Source organism: Mustela lutreola, chromosome 3 (genome assembly GCF_030435805.1).
Source record: "Mustela lutreola isolate mMusLut2 chromosome 3, mMusLut2.pri, whole genome shotgun sequence".
Lineage (NCBI taxonomy): Eukaryota > Metazoa > Chordata > Mammalia > Carnivora > Mustelidae > Mustela > Mustela lutreola.
In genome coordinates this window covers 35,075,770-35,096,087 of record NC_081292.1, presented here as the reverse complement: position 1 = coordinate 35,096,087, position 20,318 = coordinate 35,075,770, and the positions used below count along the sequence as shown (strand labels likewise).

At 38.3% G+C, this 20,318-nt stretch overlaps 1 protein-coding gene across 6 annotated transcripts in view; it reads right to left on the bottom strand.

The window, feature by feature from the left end:
- The window catches only part of UBR5 (ubiquitin protein ligase E3 component n-recognin 5), a 132,653-nt gene that overhangs the window by 57,707 nt on the left and 54,628 nt on the right, over nucleotides 1–20,318 (bottom strand). For 4 of the 6 annotated variants that reach the window (XM_059165883.1, XM_059165885.1, XM_059165884.1 and 1 more), the window contains exons 9-16: nucleotides 19,302–19,513; nucleotides 9,726–9,842; nucleotides 9,532–9,642; nucleotides 8,750–8,904; nucleotides 7,393–7,510; nucleotides 3,833–4,017; nucleotides 1,410–1,519; nucleotides 446–558 (exon numbers count right to left, since the gene is read on the bottom strand). In XM_059165883.1, coding sequence (XP_059021866.1) covers nucleotides 446–558; nucleotides 1,410–1,519; nucleotides 3,833–4,017; nucleotides 7,393–7,510; nucleotides 8,750–8,904; nucleotides 9,532–9,642; nucleotides 9,726–9,842; nucleotides 19,302–19,513 — 1,121 coding nt within the window. The remainder of the gene's footprint in view (nucleotides 1–445; nucleotides 559–1,409; nucleotides 1,520–3,832; nucleotides 4,018–7,392; nucleotides 7,511–8,749; nucleotides 8,905–9,531; nucleotides 9,643–9,725; nucleotides 9,843–19,301; nucleotides 19,514–20,318) is intronic. The other 2 variants (XM_059165886.1, XM_059165888.1) reach the window with 1 other exon arrangement.

Genomic DNA, 20,318 nt, shown 5'->3' with positions numbered 1-20,318 from the left:
CAGAAAGAAGGGGAAAGAAACTAGAAGGTGACTTGAAAACAATAAAGAGTTTTAAATGTTAAGGGAGTTTTTAAATGTTATAGAAGATGATCTCTCCTTCAGAACTAACATTTCCAAAGAATGGAGTGTATCAAAAAGTAGTAACAATCTTAAAATACATACATATAATCTCTTGCAACTTTCGGCAAATATGAATTTATTCCAAATTAACACTTTTTTTTTAAAGAGAGCAACATATCACCATAAATGTTGAAGAAGAGGACTTAGAGTCATCTATTCATCTTCAGGGACAGAGAAGATACCCGCAACAGGCTAAGGGCTCACTGAAAGTGATAAATGAAGCAGCTTTGAGGACAGGGATGAACACTCACCAACCGTAAGTTCTTGGATAACCAATACTGTTCTAATTCTGGCGGTAAATAATTCTTACGTATTTTGAACAAACCTTGCCAACAGGAACATTCTTAACATCTTCCACAAAAACGACTTCCCTAAGAGACCACTGCTCTTCGTTCACCTTTTCCTCCTCTTTCGGGGCAGGGGTGGACCGTCGTCGTTCTTAGACAACAACAAAATGGTAAGTACCAAAAAGAAAATGTAAAAGAGACTTTATAGATTTCATCTAAATATATGACAAAAGATCATCCGTAAAGGGACACATAACTGAGCTATCTAAGTAACAATTCTGTGAAATACTGCTTTATGTTTTATGACCAACTTTCAATTCAAATGACTTCATATCATCTGTCAATGTCTAATGATATTAACACTACTGCAAACATCACGAAGAAGAAATTAAAAAACCTACTTTGAACCCTTAAAATTAGAGTTATCTGACCAAGGTTTAAAAAATAGACCTGTTAGGCTATTCTTAAAACTATTACGTAACTAACTACTGAAGTCTAACGTTCAGTTTTGTCAGGTACAAAGTAAATACATTACAAAATAAATTTATTTTGAGGACCTTTCAAAATACTCTTTAAATCCAAGGTGCAATAGTGAGTCTAGGTTCATAAATTCTACAAAGTCTGAGCAAGAATGGTGACCCAGCCATAACCAATTTACAACAAAAACAGTCTCAGCAAAGGTGGGCAGATATTCTAATTAGTGGCATTACTTCCTACTCTTACGGTAAAGCATTTTACAAATTAAAAAACAACATAACTCTCAAAAACAACAGAAATTAACAGTGTAAACGCCATTTTTTCCTCATTTTAACGAAGCTGTGTGCACGCGCGCGCGCACACACACACACACACACACAATCAAACTGGCAAAAATACAATTGATATGATAAAGTATGAAAAATGGTATTTATAGAGTTGCCTCAAATCACAGACTGAGTGAACACAGCTGTCTGCCTGGGACCTGATTTGGACCAGCAAGTACACGCCACACATAAAACTTACTATATGGCATTGATGCACTGCTGGCAATGGAGGACGCATCACTGCACGTGGATGCCGGAGATGGCGGGGGACCCATTTCCGTTTTCACTGGTTCCTGCTTACTTTCAGGCCTGAGATTAGAAATAAGATCTCCTCATTAGGGAAATAAAGTATTAGGGACTTGTCAGATGATTTTTAAGACTCAAGCTTATTCTTGTAAGGGAATGGAATATTAAATATTGTACAAAGTGGTCTATTTCTAGGACTCAAGATACTGAAAAAGGTACACAGTGCATACTTCAAATTCTTAGTAATGTTTCAAAAGGAAAGAAAAATACACCATATAAAGCTATCAACAACATGGAACAATGATTCAGATACGCCTTATCTAGGAATAACAACAAAAACTACACTCAATTTAGCCTAAGCCTCTTGAGCAAACATGTTTCACACTTCACTTAACCCTGACTTGGACATAGCAATTTAACTGAGAAAATAGTGAAGGAAAATAAATAAAATGCCAACTAGATCATTAATTCCTTAGAGTTCAAAGACGGAACTCTACTCACAATGGCTTACAAAAATTTATTCTTGAACCATTTGGTGATGAACCATCATCTGTTACAACCGAAATGAGAAACCACAGAATTAATAAACTATAAACTATCCCTCTGCACTGAGTTATTCCATTAACTCTACCTAAGAGGACAACTACAGTCAACAACTACATGATACTCTACAGATAGTAAAAACATAAATACTTTCAGTCATTAAAAGGCAGAAGTCAATTTTTTAGTCAGAAAAATAGTCACCTATACTAAGAAATTTGTTATATATAGATCATTCTGGTATATTTTATAATCAGGGCCATCATCTTAACCCCCTCATCTCTTATCACCTCCACCAGGAATGTCACCTGAGTTTAGAAAAAGTCCACAGAAAACCAGTATTATTTTCACCAGCATCTTGGCAAAGCACTCCGTACAAGCACATGCGAACACTCGTTCACGGCTGCTTTGCAAATCTTGTGACAGTGGAATCAGGCCGATACTGACTAATCACTAGCATGCCTTTAAAGTGAATGCATCAACGACTTAGCAAAGAGTGTTCACATGAAAATGACTATGTTCTTAACATTTAATTTCACTAAGCTCTTTTACTAAAATTTATTAATAAAGATGGAAAATTTCAAGGAAGACATGAAAAACTTCATAAATTACATAATCTCTATAGCATATTCTAATTTAAACTCATTTGTGGCATGTCAAAAATATTTCAACCATTCTTTACGAAGTTTCATAAATAATGAAAATGTGTTTTGCTACTTTTATTTTTAGGATAAAAATCACTGTAATTAGAGAGGAAGTCTATAAATCTCTTTTGTAAAACAAAACAAAGGGAGAAAGTGGAGGGAGAGAGATTTAGAGCACACTACAACAAAGCAGGAAGCCTTAATTTGGCATAAGTTATAACAGCTTTGGTTTATTTTAACTTATTTAACAGTAATCCCTGTGTTTTCTAAACTTCAATTTTCATTTTTAACATTAAAATAGTAGCGATAAAGACAGCAAGTTTACGTTTACTTGAGCAAATGAAAAAATTTCAGTACTTTAAAAATCTCTATGTATAGTCAATCCCCATTATCTCTTTTCAACACCTGTATACATTTTTTAAAAAGGATATACATACAAATATTTAAAATGTTATTTCTGAAATATGATAACATTAGTCATCCATGTTTCTGTAAGGCACATATTTTTATAAGATTAAGAATAAAGGTTATAGACTTCATTAACATTTTTTAAGTTCATATAACAAACAACCAAATTACACTATATACCAATATTTTTAGAGACAAGTAGATGCTCCTAAAAGTACAAGAGTTAACTAAGATCTATGTATCTAGCTCCCCAACAATAAGATTCTGTGTGTGGGTTCCACACAATTATGTGGTATTTCTGTTCGCATATCCCTCCAACCCAAAAATTTACAAATCCTTTATAGAATTTCCCTCCCCAGCAAATTAACTTGTAAAACCCTTCCAAGGAAGGATTAAGACACAGATGAGACATTAGGTAAAAATTAAGATGATTATACAGGGAGAGAGAAGGGCAAAGTTGGCTTGATACGGGTAAGGCTGAACACATTATTACTGCCACAACCCCATGGCAAAGGACACACTCTAATGAAAAAACAAAGACACCAAAAGAGATCTCTACATGGTCACTCCAGCTGAACATCAAGAACTAAAATATACAAATATTAACCAAGCTGCAAACAGTAAATTTGACCGACTCCTTTCAAAACTCTTAGGCATCCTCATGAGACACACCACGCGAGCCCTCTTCTGTCACTGTGCACCTATAAGTCAGCCTTGACTAGCTCCCTCACATATAGAACAAACTAGAAACTGGTATAAAACCATGATTAGTTAGAGTACTTACTTAGCTTCAGTAGTTTTGCTAGCTTTGTCCATGCTTTTCAAGCTCTCGGGAGAGCGAAGTTGGAATCTGCAGCTATCATTCATATTCCACACCGACTCCATCAAGACACCGACTTTAGGAATGCCAGCACTAATTGAAAAAGCAACTGCTCCAGCATGATAAAGAGGATTATTTCTTAAGCATACCTAGCATACAAAAGAATCACCATCAAAATGACATAATTTTAAAACTAGAAGAATTGCTTCAAATGTATAAAAATACAATATATAAAAGTATTATTTCCTAGGTTTTCCAAAAACAGTCAACACCAACAATAATGCTGATAAAGCATTGTCTTAAAGATCTCTATCAAAACAAAACAAAACAAAACAAAGCAAAAAACACAAAAACCCCAAAACAAAAAAGGTCTCTATCAAGAATTTGTTCCCAGGGACAACTGGGTGGCTCAGTTGGTTAGGCGTCTGCCTTCTGCTCAGGGATTCCCACATCCCACTCCTTGCTCAGCAGGGAGCCTGCTTCACCCTCTGCCTGCCGCTTCCCCTGCTTGTGCTCTCTCTCTCACAAAAAAATGAAATCCGGGGGGGGGTGTGTGTGTGTGTGTGGATAACTTGTTCCCCAAATTAAGGAGCAATAATAATTCCAGCACATTTGCTAAGAAAATAACACCTTATACAACAAATTAATTTCATGCACCAACTATCCTGACCATTCTGCTATAAGGAAATAGAAGAGAAACAGAGAAGAAACTTTTTTTAAAGGCTGGCATTAAAAAAAAAAAAAATGTGAACAAAACAATTACACTTTTTGTTGTCTTCTTATAATTTGAAATTACTTTCCTAATTTGTGATGCTCTACAGTATTCAGGCTCTCTTAATTTCATCTCTATGGGTATTTCTTTCCCCCAGAAGACTATAGTTTTCTACAAACCAGAAGTTTCACTGGATATTATAGGTTTTTTTCTTACATTAAAAAAAAAAAAAATTGTTAACATCAGTGTTAGAAGTTAACTGAGTTCAGGACTGAATAACCTAAAACTTCTCACCTCCGAGGAGCACCCTCAGGTCACACTCCAAAACCAATACCTGCAGGGTGGCCCCATCACACGCACCAACAATAGTTCCAAATTAAAGATACACATCATTCCAGGAAATCTCTCATTTCTCTAACAGCTCAGTCTTACTGACATTCTGTCCAGTCATCCAGTAACTAATGATTATGTTGTACTTGACACTGGCATATGTGAAGATCATGTGTTTGGTGGTTTTTAATTAACCGTGACACAGAAGAAGGTGAAACAGGGGAGCTGCGTGGTTCAACTGGGTAAGTGTCTGCCTTGGCTCAGGTCATGATCCCAGGGTACTGGGATCGAGCCCCATATTGGGCTCCCGCTCCTCAGCGGGGGTCTGCTTCTCCCTCTCCCTCTGCCCCTCCTCCCCACTCACGTTCACGTGCTCTCTCTGTCGCTCACTCTCTCAAATAAATAAAAATCTTTAATAACAAAGTCTGTATTTGGGGGGCGCCTGGGTAGCTCAGTCAGTTAAGCCTATGCCTTCGGCTCAGGTTATGAATCCCAGGGTCCTGGAACCGAACCCCACATCGTGCTCCCTGCTCAATGGGGAGTCTACCTCTCCCTCTGCTGCTCCCTCTGCGTGTGCTCATGCTCACTCTGTCAAATAAAATCTTTTTCTAAAAAAGCCTATATTTGAAAGAGAAATGTGATTAAGACTTTATATTAGAAGGTAGGTTGTTTATTAATGTCCTCCTATAAAAAATAAATGCACCTTCAAGACAAGAAGGTTTGTATTCAGGGTCCCACATAAACAAGATATCCCAAGGAACCGCTGCTACATGCATACCTCTCAATTATGGACACTCTAAATGATCAGTGCCCTCCCTGTTCTGTGGCTGTGACTGTCTTTAATCTCTAGTTTTCTAAAGCTTTAAAACAAAATCTTAGCTCTACCACCAAAATACTTAATACACCACTACCTCTCAGCAATTTAGTGCGATGCTATTTTAAAACTTTTTTTCAGTACATCTTTAAATTATTTTTTCTACTCTCCTTGTCTATAGTAACGTCATCTTACAAGCTAATAAGGCAAATGCTAGGATATCCTGCTATTATGTGAGTCTGGTGAACAAGGAACTGGAGAACATCAAAAATCAGAACATGGACTAAACAGGAAAAGGGGAGCTTCTTAAAGAGAAAGATCTGTCCAAAGCAACTGAAAGAAATAATGAAGGTTGAACAAAAATTTCAAAATAGTGGATAATCACTGAAAACTTCCTAGCTGGGAGGCCAAGAAAGGAGTCAGAACAAGACAGCTGCAAATATGACGCCCCTCAACAACAAAAGAGACACAAACAAAAATGGGTACATTTAAGCTGGGCTTTGCTGAAAAGTACAGCTAAAAATGGTGACGATTTTTTAAGACATAGGAATTGTAAGTAATACCACCTTGTGATGAGAAAAAAACAAGTGAAGGGAAGTGCAAGATGACAAAATTAGCACCACCCTGTGTAAGTAAAAGAAATAAAAAAACTGTCTAAGTGACAGGGATTTAAAAGCCCTTAAAATATTTATTTCAGCATTTGCTATAATGAATATATGTATCAAGTTTTATCCTGAAGATAAAATTACTAGAGAATCTAATGAATGAGAAGTATAACAACAGTTCTCAAACTCTTTTGGTATCAAAACCCTTTCTCCCTATTAAATATTACTGAGGACTCAAAAATCTTTTATTTGGATCCTATCTAGTTGGTACTTAATGTATTATTAAAACTGAGAAACTTTTAAATATTTAACAATAATAAACCCCAAGTTAATAGAAACAATTTTATGAACTATAACTAACTACATTCTCAAAAAGAATAGCAGGGAAAGTGGCATTATTTACATTTCTGCAAATCTCTTAATATCTGATTTAACAGAAAGACATTCCCATGTCTGCTTCTGCATCCCATCTGTTATGATACAGCACTTAAGACTCAAGTGTATGAAGACAACTCAGCTTCACACAGATACGTAAACAGAGGAGACAGGACTCTGCAGATTCCCTGAAAGAATGGCGAAGCCAGCAGAAGTCCTCGGAACACACTCTGCTCCACAGAGGTACTGAAAAAATTACCTATCTATGAGACAGGCACATAAGACCATCTCAGACTCAAACAACAGAAACTGGCCGAAACAGAGATCTGACGAAGCCTCCTGCCTTACGCTGACAACATCCCTGAGAGCAGTATCGTTCAAACTGCCCCGCGGTTTATCGCCTGCTGATGTTCAGGCCATACCCTCCAACAAACTGAAGGAACGTTTCAGGTAAGGAGAGCCAAGTGGTTCTTAAAATTAGGCAAATCTGGGAACCCTGCCTCATAGGGAAACCTACTGACACTGGGGCAGAAATCTCTGTTAATCAGCTACTGAATAAAGAGCACATACATGCTACTGGAATCTGGTACTTTGAATGACATTCATTTGTAAAACTGCTTACAGGGGACGAAAGTGATTTTGAAGAGAAACATTGTCCCTTAAGACACATTTCATTCTAATCACTTACCTGGGTACCAACAGTAATGTTTGGCATTGAAGAAATACCAGCACTAGATTTGGGCTTTTTATTTTTTGCTCTAGCTTTCTCTAACATTTTTTTCCTTTGACTAAAAGGGACTACACCCCTGAAAAGAAAAAGTATAAACTGGTCAAACAAGCAGCAAAGAAGCCTATTAAATAAATTTGAAATTACATATATTACAGTATTTTTGTTTCAGAATAGTATTAGCATGTACAACTTATTCTTAATAACTTGATCACAGGTTTAACACATAAATGGTTCCTTTTTTTTTTTTTTTTTTTTAAAGATTTTATTTATTTACTTGAGAGAGAGACAGTGAGAGAGAGCATGAACGAGGAGAAGGTCAGAGAGAGAAGCAGACTCCCCATGGAGCTGGGAGTCCGATGCGGGACTCGATCCCGGGACTCCAGGATCATGACCTGAGCCGAAGGCAGTCGTCCAACCAACTGAGCCACCCAGGCGTCCCTAAATGGTTCCTTTTTATTAAGCCTTCAGGGATTAAAATTTACAGAAAACTCATCACCCAAAATTTTCTTCCAAACAACTATATCTCATTAGTAGATTCCCCTATATAATATTTCTACCAATGCAAATTTACTACTAACTCCTTAAAACACAACAGAAAACACATTTAAAATCCCTAACAGAAAAGAATAATTAAGGAAGGCATAGAATATTCATCCAATGAGATACTTCAATAACCTTTAAAACTGTATTTTAGGGTGCCTGGGTGGCTCAGTGGGTTAAGCCGCTGCCTTCGGCTCAGGTCATGATCTCAGGGTCCTGGGATCGAGTCCCGCATCGGGCTCTCTGCTCAGCAGGGGCCTGCTTCCTTCCCTTCCCCTCTCTCTGCCTGCCTCTCTGCCTGCTGTGATCTCTCTCTGTCAAATAAATAAATAAAATCTTAAAAAAAAGAATAAAAATAAAAATAAAAAAATAAAACTGTATTTTAAGCAATACTATTGAATGGAAAAAAAGCATGAAAAAAATACCCTAAAGACTATGCTTCCAATTATGTAAAGCAAAGTACATATTTACGTATAGGAAAATAAGATTAAATACTCCTGAATTCTAACAGTAGTTATCTTTAGGTTGTAGGACAGTAGGTGATGTTCAGTTTTTACTTTATACTTTCATAAAATTCCATAATGATAGTCACTAAAGTATGCGTTACTTGTAAAACATTTTAAGGGTTTTTTTAATATTACTTTGCTCCATAGTGAAATTTCCCTCCCCATGAAGCATTCATTATCTTTTGACCAACCTTCCACTACTCAAAGCACCTATCTATGCACCTAAAAGCATTCACTGATAAGGAATTCCCTCTCCCTGTGATACTCACCACCAATATAAATTGTTTTCTAGCTGGGCGCAGGTGTAAAGGGCACAGCAATGTAAAGACACAATCCGTTCACCTTGAAGTTCTGAGTAAGTCTGTGCAGTGTGCTCTAATTTAGAAGCCACAGAACTTAAAGTTTCATCCACCCATGTAGCAACCTAAAGAGTAAAATAATAAGGGCTTAAATAAATATAATACAAATAATCTGTTGAAAAGGATGTGGTCAAAACTAGGAAAAGACAGACATACTCTATGGACTGGAATTCTAAAATTCTCTGTTAAATGCCAGAAAAATAAGGAATTCAGAAAAGATTCTTAATTAAGACTAGAGCCTAAAATATTTTCTTCATACACATAAATCAAAGTAGCAGTTATTGAATGTTTGAAGCCATCTCTAAGAAATTAATCAAAACTAAACATCTGCCTCAACAATTTTCAAAAGAATTTAGTAACTCGAAAGCCAAACTGATAACCCGAGGTATAATACCCCATACTTTCCCAGTCCATCTCTTCGGCTTTTCAGTAGCTCCTCTTTTGTCAGCCCTATCTTGAATATTGTTTCTTTCCCTTAAAGGACAAAGCTTCCCCCAAAAGGGATAATATAATATAGGGACAAACCAGCAACAAAAGATTATATATTAGATTACTCTCTTAGGTTTGAGATGCTTTGTGTTTTGTGGATCTAGTTAGAAAGAAAATGAAAAGATGGAGAAGGGGCAGGGAGAGGAAGAAAACTAAGAATTTAAGCGTGAAATGTTTCTCAAGCAATGCCCAATGTTCTGTACCTTGTTATTTTCTGTAGCTACAGTCGCTCTTATGCTATTTGCAGACAGCAGGACTATTTTTTCATTGGTTAGCCCCAAAAATGTTGCTCGTGGATGATGTAGTGAAGGATTCTTTAAAAGTATAAGAAACACAATTACCATTTTGTGTGTCAATATGTAGCGCCATTCAATGCAGCTTTAATATGATAACATACCTGTGCATTTCTGTAAGGCTCAGATTCACTCCACTTCCACTGATAAAGTTCTCCTTTACCGCTGACAGCCAAAAGCTCAGAATATAGAGCCCCGATACAGATAAATTTTGTTCCATCCTATAAAGTGAAAAATTGTACAAGAGGATAGATGTAATAATCGCCAAACCTAAAATGGCTTTAATCACTTCATCAAACCTGGATTCATTCTGTGAGCGTGTAAATCACACCTATGCCAAGTAAGTCTTCAGCACAGCCTGCAAGACCCTGGCCCTGGTTGCTTCCTGAACTCACTCCCTGTACTCCCGGCACATGCGCCTCTTTTCGGCTCCTGGACCATGCCTGCAGGACCTGCCAAGTCCCTGGTATTCTCTTGCCTTGTTTCTTAGGTGACTCAACCCCTTTCCTTCATCAAGCCTGCTCAAATGAAACCTCTGACCACACCACCTACAAAACCACCACTCTCGTATTCCGTCTCCTTACTCTACTTTCTTTTCAGGTGACGACCTTTCCCAACTTGACATACTGTATTACTCATTGATAGTTTATTCACTTGAATATAAGCTTTGTCTGGTCTACCCCCATAGCCCCGCTTCAGAGAACAGTGCACAGAGTAGGCACACTCAATAAATTGCCAAATGAAGAAACAACAGTAAGAAGCTTAAGAAGCTGCAGCTGGGAGAGTCAAACGTCAAGACAGAAGACTGCTTCCCTCTAGGCTCTTCCAAGCTGTTGAAACAAAGGTCTACATGTTGTTTTTTTGTTTGTTTTGGGTTTTTTTTTTCATATATATATATATATGTATATATATATATTTAAAGGCAGAAGTTCATTTAATGTTTTAAGGTAAAGCACATGCCAGGAGTTCAGCTTAATAACCCCCAACACTCGGACCAGCTTCACTCCAGGAGTTCAGTGCAAATAAATTCTAAAAATCTAAGACAATAAATGTAAATGAGTATCAATAATAATTTTTTCACATTAATATGTTAATACAATCCGAGTCGTGACGCTACCCAGAAATCACAGAACGAAACTTGCCAGGTAAGAGACTTTTGGTTATACTTTTGCTACTGGTCTATACACCGCTTCTCTTCGGAATTCTGGCTCTGAAGTATGCTGAACCAATGTTGTCATTCTGCTTTTCTGTCAAATTCCAATCTTATCTGGTCAGATGGGCGAAGTGCTCAGCTGAAGCCTATGAAGTCAGCCACAATTTATAATGTAACTACAGATTATGCCCCAGCGGTGTACTGAAAGAACATGCATTTTAATCTTCTATTTTAACAACATCAGCCCTATTTTCAAGTCATTCCACAGACGGATGGGAGATCAAATATGAAGTTCTACAAGTTAGCAATTCCTCTCCTCCCTTCGCCACAGGGGTCTGAAAAGCGTCATCAACTCTCTCCAAGGCCGCTTGCTGAATCAAATCCTAACATCTCTGCCTCACTTCCTTAGCCTTCTTTGCTTAAAGGATAACAGAATCTGATCCTGTGAGCCCCTAACCGGGATCCAACACTTATCAAACATGTGACTTTGGGTAGGTTTTATAATTTCCCTGAACCCTCTTTCTTTACCTCTAAGGGGGAGAGGATAAAAAACCAAAGACCGCTAACATCCATAAGGTACAAAAGCACAGAGCGCAGCACGAGTAAGTGCTCAAATTCAACTGTGGTTCCACAGCCCCCAACTTTACCTCCTACTCACCCAGAAAAGCACAAGCTTGCTGAATATGCCTGTTCTTCTTGAGTTGTTTAACAAAAAACACCATTCTCCTCTCCTCCCCACCTTCATCTCAGAAAAGCAGCATCCTTCTTTCGTATCTAAAGGTAACCTGCACACATGGGCTGTAAGTCTCTCCCATAACCCCAATAACCATTCAAACTAATCTTTCTTCCAGTCCTACTCATGGTAAAGTGAATTGCTTGGCATATGCTTCACTTTACCAGCTTTCACTCAGAGCTAGAACCCTACCGTATGAGCCTCACGAGTTTAATTGACCCATCTTCTCTTTAAGCTCTTCCAACCATTTGACCCTGTTCATCTGTTCTGGAACCTCTCCTGTCCCTTATTCACAGGTCACACTACTCCTTAGTGGTCTTCTTCCCATTTTCATGGCTACTGTCTCCATCTCCCTCCTACCATCATGCACTCCCTGCCCGAGATTCTATTCTTGCCCCTTTATACAAATTATGCTCCGCTCTCAGCCTAATGGACAGCAGCCACTGGGGCGCCAAATCTCTCATCACCACACTAATCCCGCAGGAGTTATCTACCTGGATGTCTGAAAGCACCCGAACGTCTATAAAATGAATGTATCAGATCCTTCAAAGCTGCACACCCCTTGCAGGCCCTCTCCATGAATGACATCCATCACCCACCCTGTAACAGGAGAGAGACATGAAAACTTGGGCACTATGTCACCTCCTCCTCTTCTCTCTCAACAACACAGTGACGAGAGAACCAGAGCTGTCTTTGCCTCGGATTCCTCAGATTCTTCCCTTCCTTGGTTCCTGCTGCCACTGCTTTGCTTGAAATGCTCACAATTCCTTTCCACAGTTCTACCAGTCTCCAAAGAGACTCCTGATTTGTGTCCTATTCCTATCCTTCTCCCACAGTGCCAACAGTGCTCACCTCGTAAAAAATAAATAAATAAACAGAAACCCACAATTTTCATCATGTCACTTCTCTAAGAACTCTCTGTCTGCTTCCTAGTGACTCCGGAACATCTTAACCCTGTGGCGGGTTGCCTGGGGCACTCGCAGTCCTGCTCCATCTTGCTCTTCTCCTACTCCCTACTACATGCAGCAAGTCTGAATTTCTCATTGTTCCACAAATACACCATGCCCTTTCATGACTCGGGCCCCATGCCTGATATGTTTGGAATGCCTCTTCATCTTGGTCAGTGGCTACTTAACCTTAAAAATGCTGCTCAGATATCATCTCCTCTGTGAAGTCTCTGCCAAATCCCTCAGGTGGTATTAGTCATTCGCCACCATGAACCCCAAGCACTGTGCGCATGCCATCAGTCTACCACTGATCACACACCGTGAACACGGGATACTGCATGCGAATGTCTGTCTTCCCCCACTGAATCCCCTGTGAGAGGGTCTGCATTGTAGTCACCCCTGCACTCCCAAAGGTCAGCTTGGTGCATGGCACACAGCAGGAGGACCCGGATAACTGAATGAACAAATGAATTTTAACTCCAACTGCTCCAAGTTAAAAGGCCTTGCCAGAGCAGTAGAATCCTAAACAAATCATCCTTACAGCAAGAGTATGGTGCACAAGGGCCCTCAGAAGTGACTTATCTATATCCTCCCAAGATAGGCCAGCGTTCCCCAGGTTAAGTCCTGAATGAGCTAACTGAACTCCAAAGACCCTGAAAATCCATTATAGACAATGTGGGAAATTTTTGTGTCCAACCATAGGAGGATGATGGAATAATCTGCCCTTATTTAGATTCATTATGTAAAGAAATTTTTAAAAAATCAAGCACAACACAAAAGAACAGTATTTTAGCTCACTCATTTCATAATGCCATAGAAAACATTGTTTTTATTATTTTAATGAAGTAATAATGGCTGCCTCTGAGCAAGTTGGGGCCTGCTTCTACCCAACAGGAAAAAGTAGATATGCATGTTTCCTTAAAGATTAGTAGTTTGTAGCCCTCTTTTTTTAAAAAACAAAAATCAAGTCACTAGTGGTTGAAGTACTCAATAAATTTCCAATTGTCTAAAGGACACTAAGTAACTGAACTGAGGTAATCAGTCAAACTAGAAATCCCTCCCCAAAAGGAGACAGAAACTGTCAAATATAAGACAGGAATTACCTACAGGTCAAAACTTGCAAAGCACATAGTCCAGCAACATGAACACCGCTGACCACATCTACATTTTGTGACATCAATTTTGAAAAAGTTGGTCTTTCTATTCCTAAGCCTCTCCCAGAAAACCTGGATTTTACCTTCTTCTTTTTCTTTTAACTTGCCTACTACCAGCCAACACTAGTTTTCCCAGTAAGTACCAGCACCAACAGGAACGTACCATGTATTATGCTTGAAGTGGATGGAATTACAACTAAAGGTCACTCCATGGAATCTGGTCAACTGTATTTCCTCACACTTCATTTTTCCTTCCCTAGTCTCCTTATGCCTGCCTTCTAATTCCCTCTTTATGACCCTTTCTGCTTCTGCTCTTATTTCATTATTAAATTGCATCTGTGACACATTAGCTAATTCTTAATAGGTACTACTACCTGGATGCTTCCAAGTGTCAATAAAACAACAACAACAACAAAGACCTCTCCCCTCTCAACCTGCCCTTCTGGCACCAGGCAGGTAAAGCAGTACAATCAACAAGTCTGATCCACCGGCTGCTCTAGCAGCTAAAGCAAGGAGCCAAGCGTCCTGAGGCTATCTGCTCATACCACCACTCACAGAAACAGAGACTCACACGCAACTCTACAGCTCAGAAGACCGGTGCGAATCTAATTGCCATCCTTCACTCAGACCATATGAAAACGAGTCCACAACGGTCAGGAACGGGGCTGCAAATTAAGAGCACCGGCCTGCCCCACCCAGTGTTTCCTTCGTCTCCCACCACAGGACTCTCACTACACGCTTCTCTCACAATTTGCTGAAAATAAAGGATCTGTGCGTGCTTTCAACTGAAAGCGTCTGTCTGTTAATGGGGCACAAAGCGAAGTTTTTATTTTTATGTTCAGCTTCAGCAGATTTACTCAGCACGGATTTCTGTGTAACTTTACTCCTTCCTCTCCCTCCCACGTCTCTTCACTCTAATCTGGGGATTCTCTTGGTTAAGTCTTTCGTGATTGGAGCGCATCTTTTTTTCCCTTATAAGTCACCTCAGATTCTTGTTGGAAGTAGGCTGGCATAAATATATATATAGTTACATTTTGCACGTAGACATTCAGCAACATAAAACTAAATTTCTAGTCTGAGAAAAGTACATTTCAAAACGGCTGAAAAGTGACATGAAGCCATGTGAGATAACCACCTAGTGGCAAGACTGCATCTTCTTACCAACGTAACTGAATTATCACAGCTACTTCCAGAAATACAAAGTATGAAAAGCAAACAGCAAGAGGGAGAGAAATGGGGGACAGCAGAGTGTTGGGAAGGGAGGGAGGAATGATGGATGAAGAGACAGGGAAGCCTAATTAAGAATGTTGACATTCTTGAGTAAAATGACTCAAAAACTAGTATAAACTTAGCTACTTCAACTGTGACCTAGATCTTGGACTTAAAGGCCTTCCCTCCATTTCTCCCTTAGGTAGATTATGGACTAGACTACCCATTAATTTCCTAGTATGCTATATTACTACCGTAATGAAATGTTTTCATCTCTTGCATTTTATAGTCCAGTGAGACCAAGGACACGGTCTGTATCTCTTTCAGCTTCTGCCCAACTCTGTACCAGCAGAGAATCTGGCACACAATATACAACTGCCACATGGTCCCACTTGGAATACCCACTGGGCTCCTACCTTTCTATGACCTACAGAAACTACCTGTTCAGTCTGTAGAATAGGACCCTGCTTCTCCTTCCTCTTTACACTTTACATATACTGAGTCACTTACCTCTTCTAACAATCTCACAATGTAAAAACCATTACTATCCCAATCTTACAGATGAGAAACAAAGGCCCAGGGAGGTTAAAGGGCTTGACCAGGGCTACACAGCTAGTAATTGGCAAGGCCTGGATATGAACACTCCAGGAGTCTGGATCTAGAGTACACACTCTTAGCAACTGCTCTGGCCTCCAGTGGTTCCCCAGAGCCTCTTGTACCTAATTCTACAATTGTACTTACTCCAGAGCATTAACATCATTGTTCTGCTTTCTACAAAACTCTTACCCTAACACCTAAGCAAAACGCCTAACAGGAAATACGCATTGAATCAAGGTTATTAAATTAACACTGATTGAATGACCCTCACCTCTGTCTTCATGGAGCTTTCAACATCATATTTTTTAAGATGCTGAAAAATGAGTATGGGAAAAAACTTTTATGCCTATTTTTGTTTAAAAAAACAATTTTTTTTAAAAGATTTTATTTCTTTATTTGACAGACCGAGATCGCAAGTGGGCAGAGAGGCAGGCAGAGAGGGGGGAAGCAGGCTTCCCGTTGAGCGAAAAGCCCGATGCAGGGCTCGATCCCAGGACCCTGGGATCATTTTACTTTTCGATACCCTGCTTCCAGTCTCCACGGATCTGTTCTCTGTATCTATGAGGCTGGTGTTTTGTTTTGATTTGATGTTTCTAGATATAAGAGTGACCATACAGTATGTCTTTCTCTGAATTATTTCACATAGCGTAATGCCCTGGAGGTACCATCTATGTTGTCATAAACGGCAAGACTTCCTTCTTTTTTATGGAGAAATAATATTCAAGTATATGTGTGAGTATATATATGTATATACTTCTTGACCCACAACCCAATGATGGCTACTTAAGGTTATTTCCATATATCTTGGCTATTCTACATAATGTTGCAATGAACACAAAGGTACGTGTATCTTTTAGGGTGTTTTCATTTTCTTTGTATAAACATCCAGAAGTGGAACTGCTGGATAATACGGTAGTACTATTTTTAATTTTTTGAGGACCCCCCTACTGTTTTCCATAGTGTCTGCACCAATTTACAGTCCCACCACCAGTCATAAGCATTCCCAAGTATGTTCTTACATATACTAGCTTTGACATTTAGCTCAAAGAATAACTTGTGGAAATATTTAAATCTAAGGTTACCTAAAATATTTTCAGTTCAAGATTATACTGTAAAAGGTTTTAAAAAAATGAAAAGAGAGCACTCACTCCACTATTAAAGGAACTAATTTATTAGCCTACAAAATGGTGAGGATTTTGGAAGAAGGTGCTGTTTCTCTACAGAGGTATTAGGAAAGTCAGTACTAATCCACATAAAATTTACCAATGGAATTTCTCATGAACCCTTATAAAACACAGAGTGAAAATACTATGCTTACTACCCAAACTTACAATTTAAAAATACTGGATTAGGTCATTTCTGAAATTAATTGGGAGGCATTCTTTCACCCCTCTCTCCCCTCAAAAAAGAAAAAAGAGAAAGACACTACTTTTAAGTAGTGTGTGCTGACAACGCTTTATCTCCCTGCACTCTCCACCTGACCCTAGATCACCTATCAAGCTGTCCCCCAAAACCCTTGTACTTCTAAGGGATCACCACCTCCAATTCAGGCAGACCAATACGGTCCCACATATTACCTATTTCTGCATGTAGTATTGATCTTATGCCCCTTCAAGATAGTTCCACATGTTGTCTGAAAGTCAACTGTAGGCCAGGTCTTTTTCCCTTTAATAGCTCTCTGCATTCTCTGAGGGTAGCAATAGCCCTCATATCACTGATTGGTACTTGCTGATAACTGTGACAATGCTTGAAAGTTTGATATATAATAAACTTAAAAGTTTGATATATAATAGCTTAACTTAAAAGTTAAGCTATTTTCTTTCCCTAAACTGTTATTTTTGATGTCTAAATTCCAATCATAAGCTAATAAAAAGTGGATCTTTTCCAGTGACATTTTTTCTTATTTAAATTCAATTAATGAACATGTAACACATTATTAGTTTCAGAGGTAGAGTTCGGTGATTCATCAATCTTATAAAATACCCAGTGCTCATAACATCACATGCCCTCTTTAATGTCCATCACCAGTTACTCCATTGTCCCGCCCCTCTCCCCTCCAGCAACCCTCACCTGTTTCCTACGATGAAGAGTCTCTTATGATGTGTCTCCGTCTCTGGTTTCATCTTGCTTTATTTTTCCCTCTCACCCCCCATGATCCTCTGTTTCAGTGACAATATTTTAAATAAGGTATTTTATAGAAAAAACGCTATAGGTAGGATATACTTTGTTTGACACACTCCTATTCCTCCTTCATTCAATAGCTAAACATGAAGGAAATAACACACTAGTGTGTTTCATGATGTACTTATTAACTGTCTCTGAAAATAAGCTGTACTTTTTAAAAACATGCCCATCGGTAAAGACCAACAAAGACTGGCTAAATCTATGAGAGCATACACTGGCCAGGAAAGCAGCTTATTAAACTTGCACTGTTCAAAATACTTTCATTCATCAAAAATAATACATGATAAAGAAGCCCAGACTAATATATATGTGATGGCATTATTAAAACAAAATTCTTGAGTCCTCTATTACTTCCTGCCAACACAGAGGAGAGCCAACCTAATATGATCCAGACAAGAGAAATAGGAAACATAAAACAATGTACGGAAAAAAGAGGGGGGGGGAGGCAGGGGGTTGGGGAGGGACGCGAGGGGAGAGGCCTAGGTTTAAATCACCTTCTACTATATGGAATGAAAGCTGAACTTAGGACATGTCTAGTTTTATGGAAATAAGAGAATGCCAATTCAGGGAAAGTTTGTCAGCTGCCAAAGAAAACAGAATAACCTTTTGCTTACAAAGAGACTGATTAAAATTCATGTTCCTTCTTGCATTCAAGCTTTCCACATGAGCTGAATACAGAGGAAAATAAATGAACTACATCAAGATTCACAATTACTATAAAAGATAAACAAATTCAGAAAGCTAAACAATATTTTCCTTTAATACTCCGAATTCAAATTCAACTTCAAAGAAAGAAAAGAAATCCCTATCAGAATCTCTGTATCTGCTAGAAATTAACCTTAAAGTTCTTACGTTCTTTTACTTTACTTCTACTTAAGAAAATTTCCTACCCACTGGCTCTGGAAATAAGAAAAAGGCGCATGAAAAGAGAGACAGAAAACATGGCTTCCTACAGGAGCCATTACCAAGCACCTCCGACATGAAACCTCCATGGCATTAACAGGATATAGATACTGTCTGCTTCAGACACGGCAGTAATGAATTTTTAAAGATTCAAATCAACTTAACAAATCCTGGATGCTTTCTAGAAGCCAATCATCGTATTTCTCCTCAGGATGCAGACCAGAACTAGTCCCCTAGTCCATTCCTGTTCAGACAGCTTTGTCTCCCACGGCATTTAGAGCAAAGGGTCTGTTGGAATTCATTGCCATGAAACAGGACAGCTAACTAATCAAAGAAATACAGATCCCTAATCTTGCCCTGACATACATCCTTTTATCAATGACCATGAACTTGCCCCATAGTAACTGGGGTTCACTGACTTTACAAAACAAATTTCTACAAAGGGCCATCAATTATTGGCAAAATTATCACCAGAAAACAAGTCCTGAAACAGAATGCTGATATGTTATCTGGAACTCCAAGTCCAATTTCTCGGATTTACTTCATCAAGCAGGAAAAACAAAAAATAAAACAAAAAACCTAAATAATAGCACCACCAAGCATATCTCACTATGACTCATACAATGCCAAATAAAGATGTTACATGTCTATTTTAAAACAAAACAAAAATACCATTTTACGTTTGTGTGTGTTTAAATAATGGTAATACAAAAATCTGAAGTAAAACAGAAACCTTTTTGAGGGGGTGGGGCTTGCCAGGAATCCATTTAAATGGAAAGGGTGGGAATTTTTCCAAATACCTTGTCAGGCCACCACTGCAAATCTTCTCCTAGAGATACTGGACTTTGAACCGGTGTGTTCTTCTTATCCAGGTTGGGCTCTCCTTCTTTACTGGTGGAGCCCCTTTCATTATCAAATGAGGCTCCATCAAGCCACCTTCGTTCACGTAAACGTAAAACGGATTCACGTTCACGCAACAGCTCAGAGTCTCTCTCTAAGGGAAGAAGGAGAACTGGTATGCAATTGGGTCACACCAGTGGGATAAAAGTAAGCCACTCTCTAGTAAAGACCCTTCAGGATGCAACTAACAGCAGTTTATCTACTCACAAAAATTTAATGTAAATGTATATATCTAGTAAGCCTGACATGCAACATTCAAAACATTAACTCTTTCAAGTGAAGCTATGAAGATTATAAACTAATATTTTTAAGCACTATATGTAGAAGCAGACTTTTCTGAATTCCAACTACATGTTTTTAGAGCAGAATTACTTTATTTTAAACTGGATTTTTAAAATGGAGTTCAAAATTTTTGGCTTCCATTAAAAATGCTTACCATAACTTTATTAGAAAATATGCATAAATTAGAATTTCAACATGTTAGTTACATATGTAAGCCAAAAAAGAGTATTTGTTAAGAGTGTCTTCAGTTATCAGAAAACAAAAAACAAAAATAGAAACAAAACCCTACACATACAGGGGAAAAATGTGAAAAGGCTAAAATACAAATCCATTAACGTTAACTATAAAAATTTTTATAATTCAAGTCCTTGTTTAATTTTAGAAGCAGATCTTCATGACCAGTCTCATTTACACATTTCTGAGAACCAGACAAGCTTCTTTTTTTCTTTTAATAATCTTTACATTAAGATTTCCTTACAAAGATTGCTTCCCCTGCAATTAGCCTACAAACTCTCTGAAACCAGCTTTGTTTTCGGTTTGTTTTGGTTTTGTTCTTTTTGTTTGCTCATACATTATTTAAGTAGGTAATCAAATTATATTTTCCAGGACTTGGATAAGGACTAGAAACAGTATTA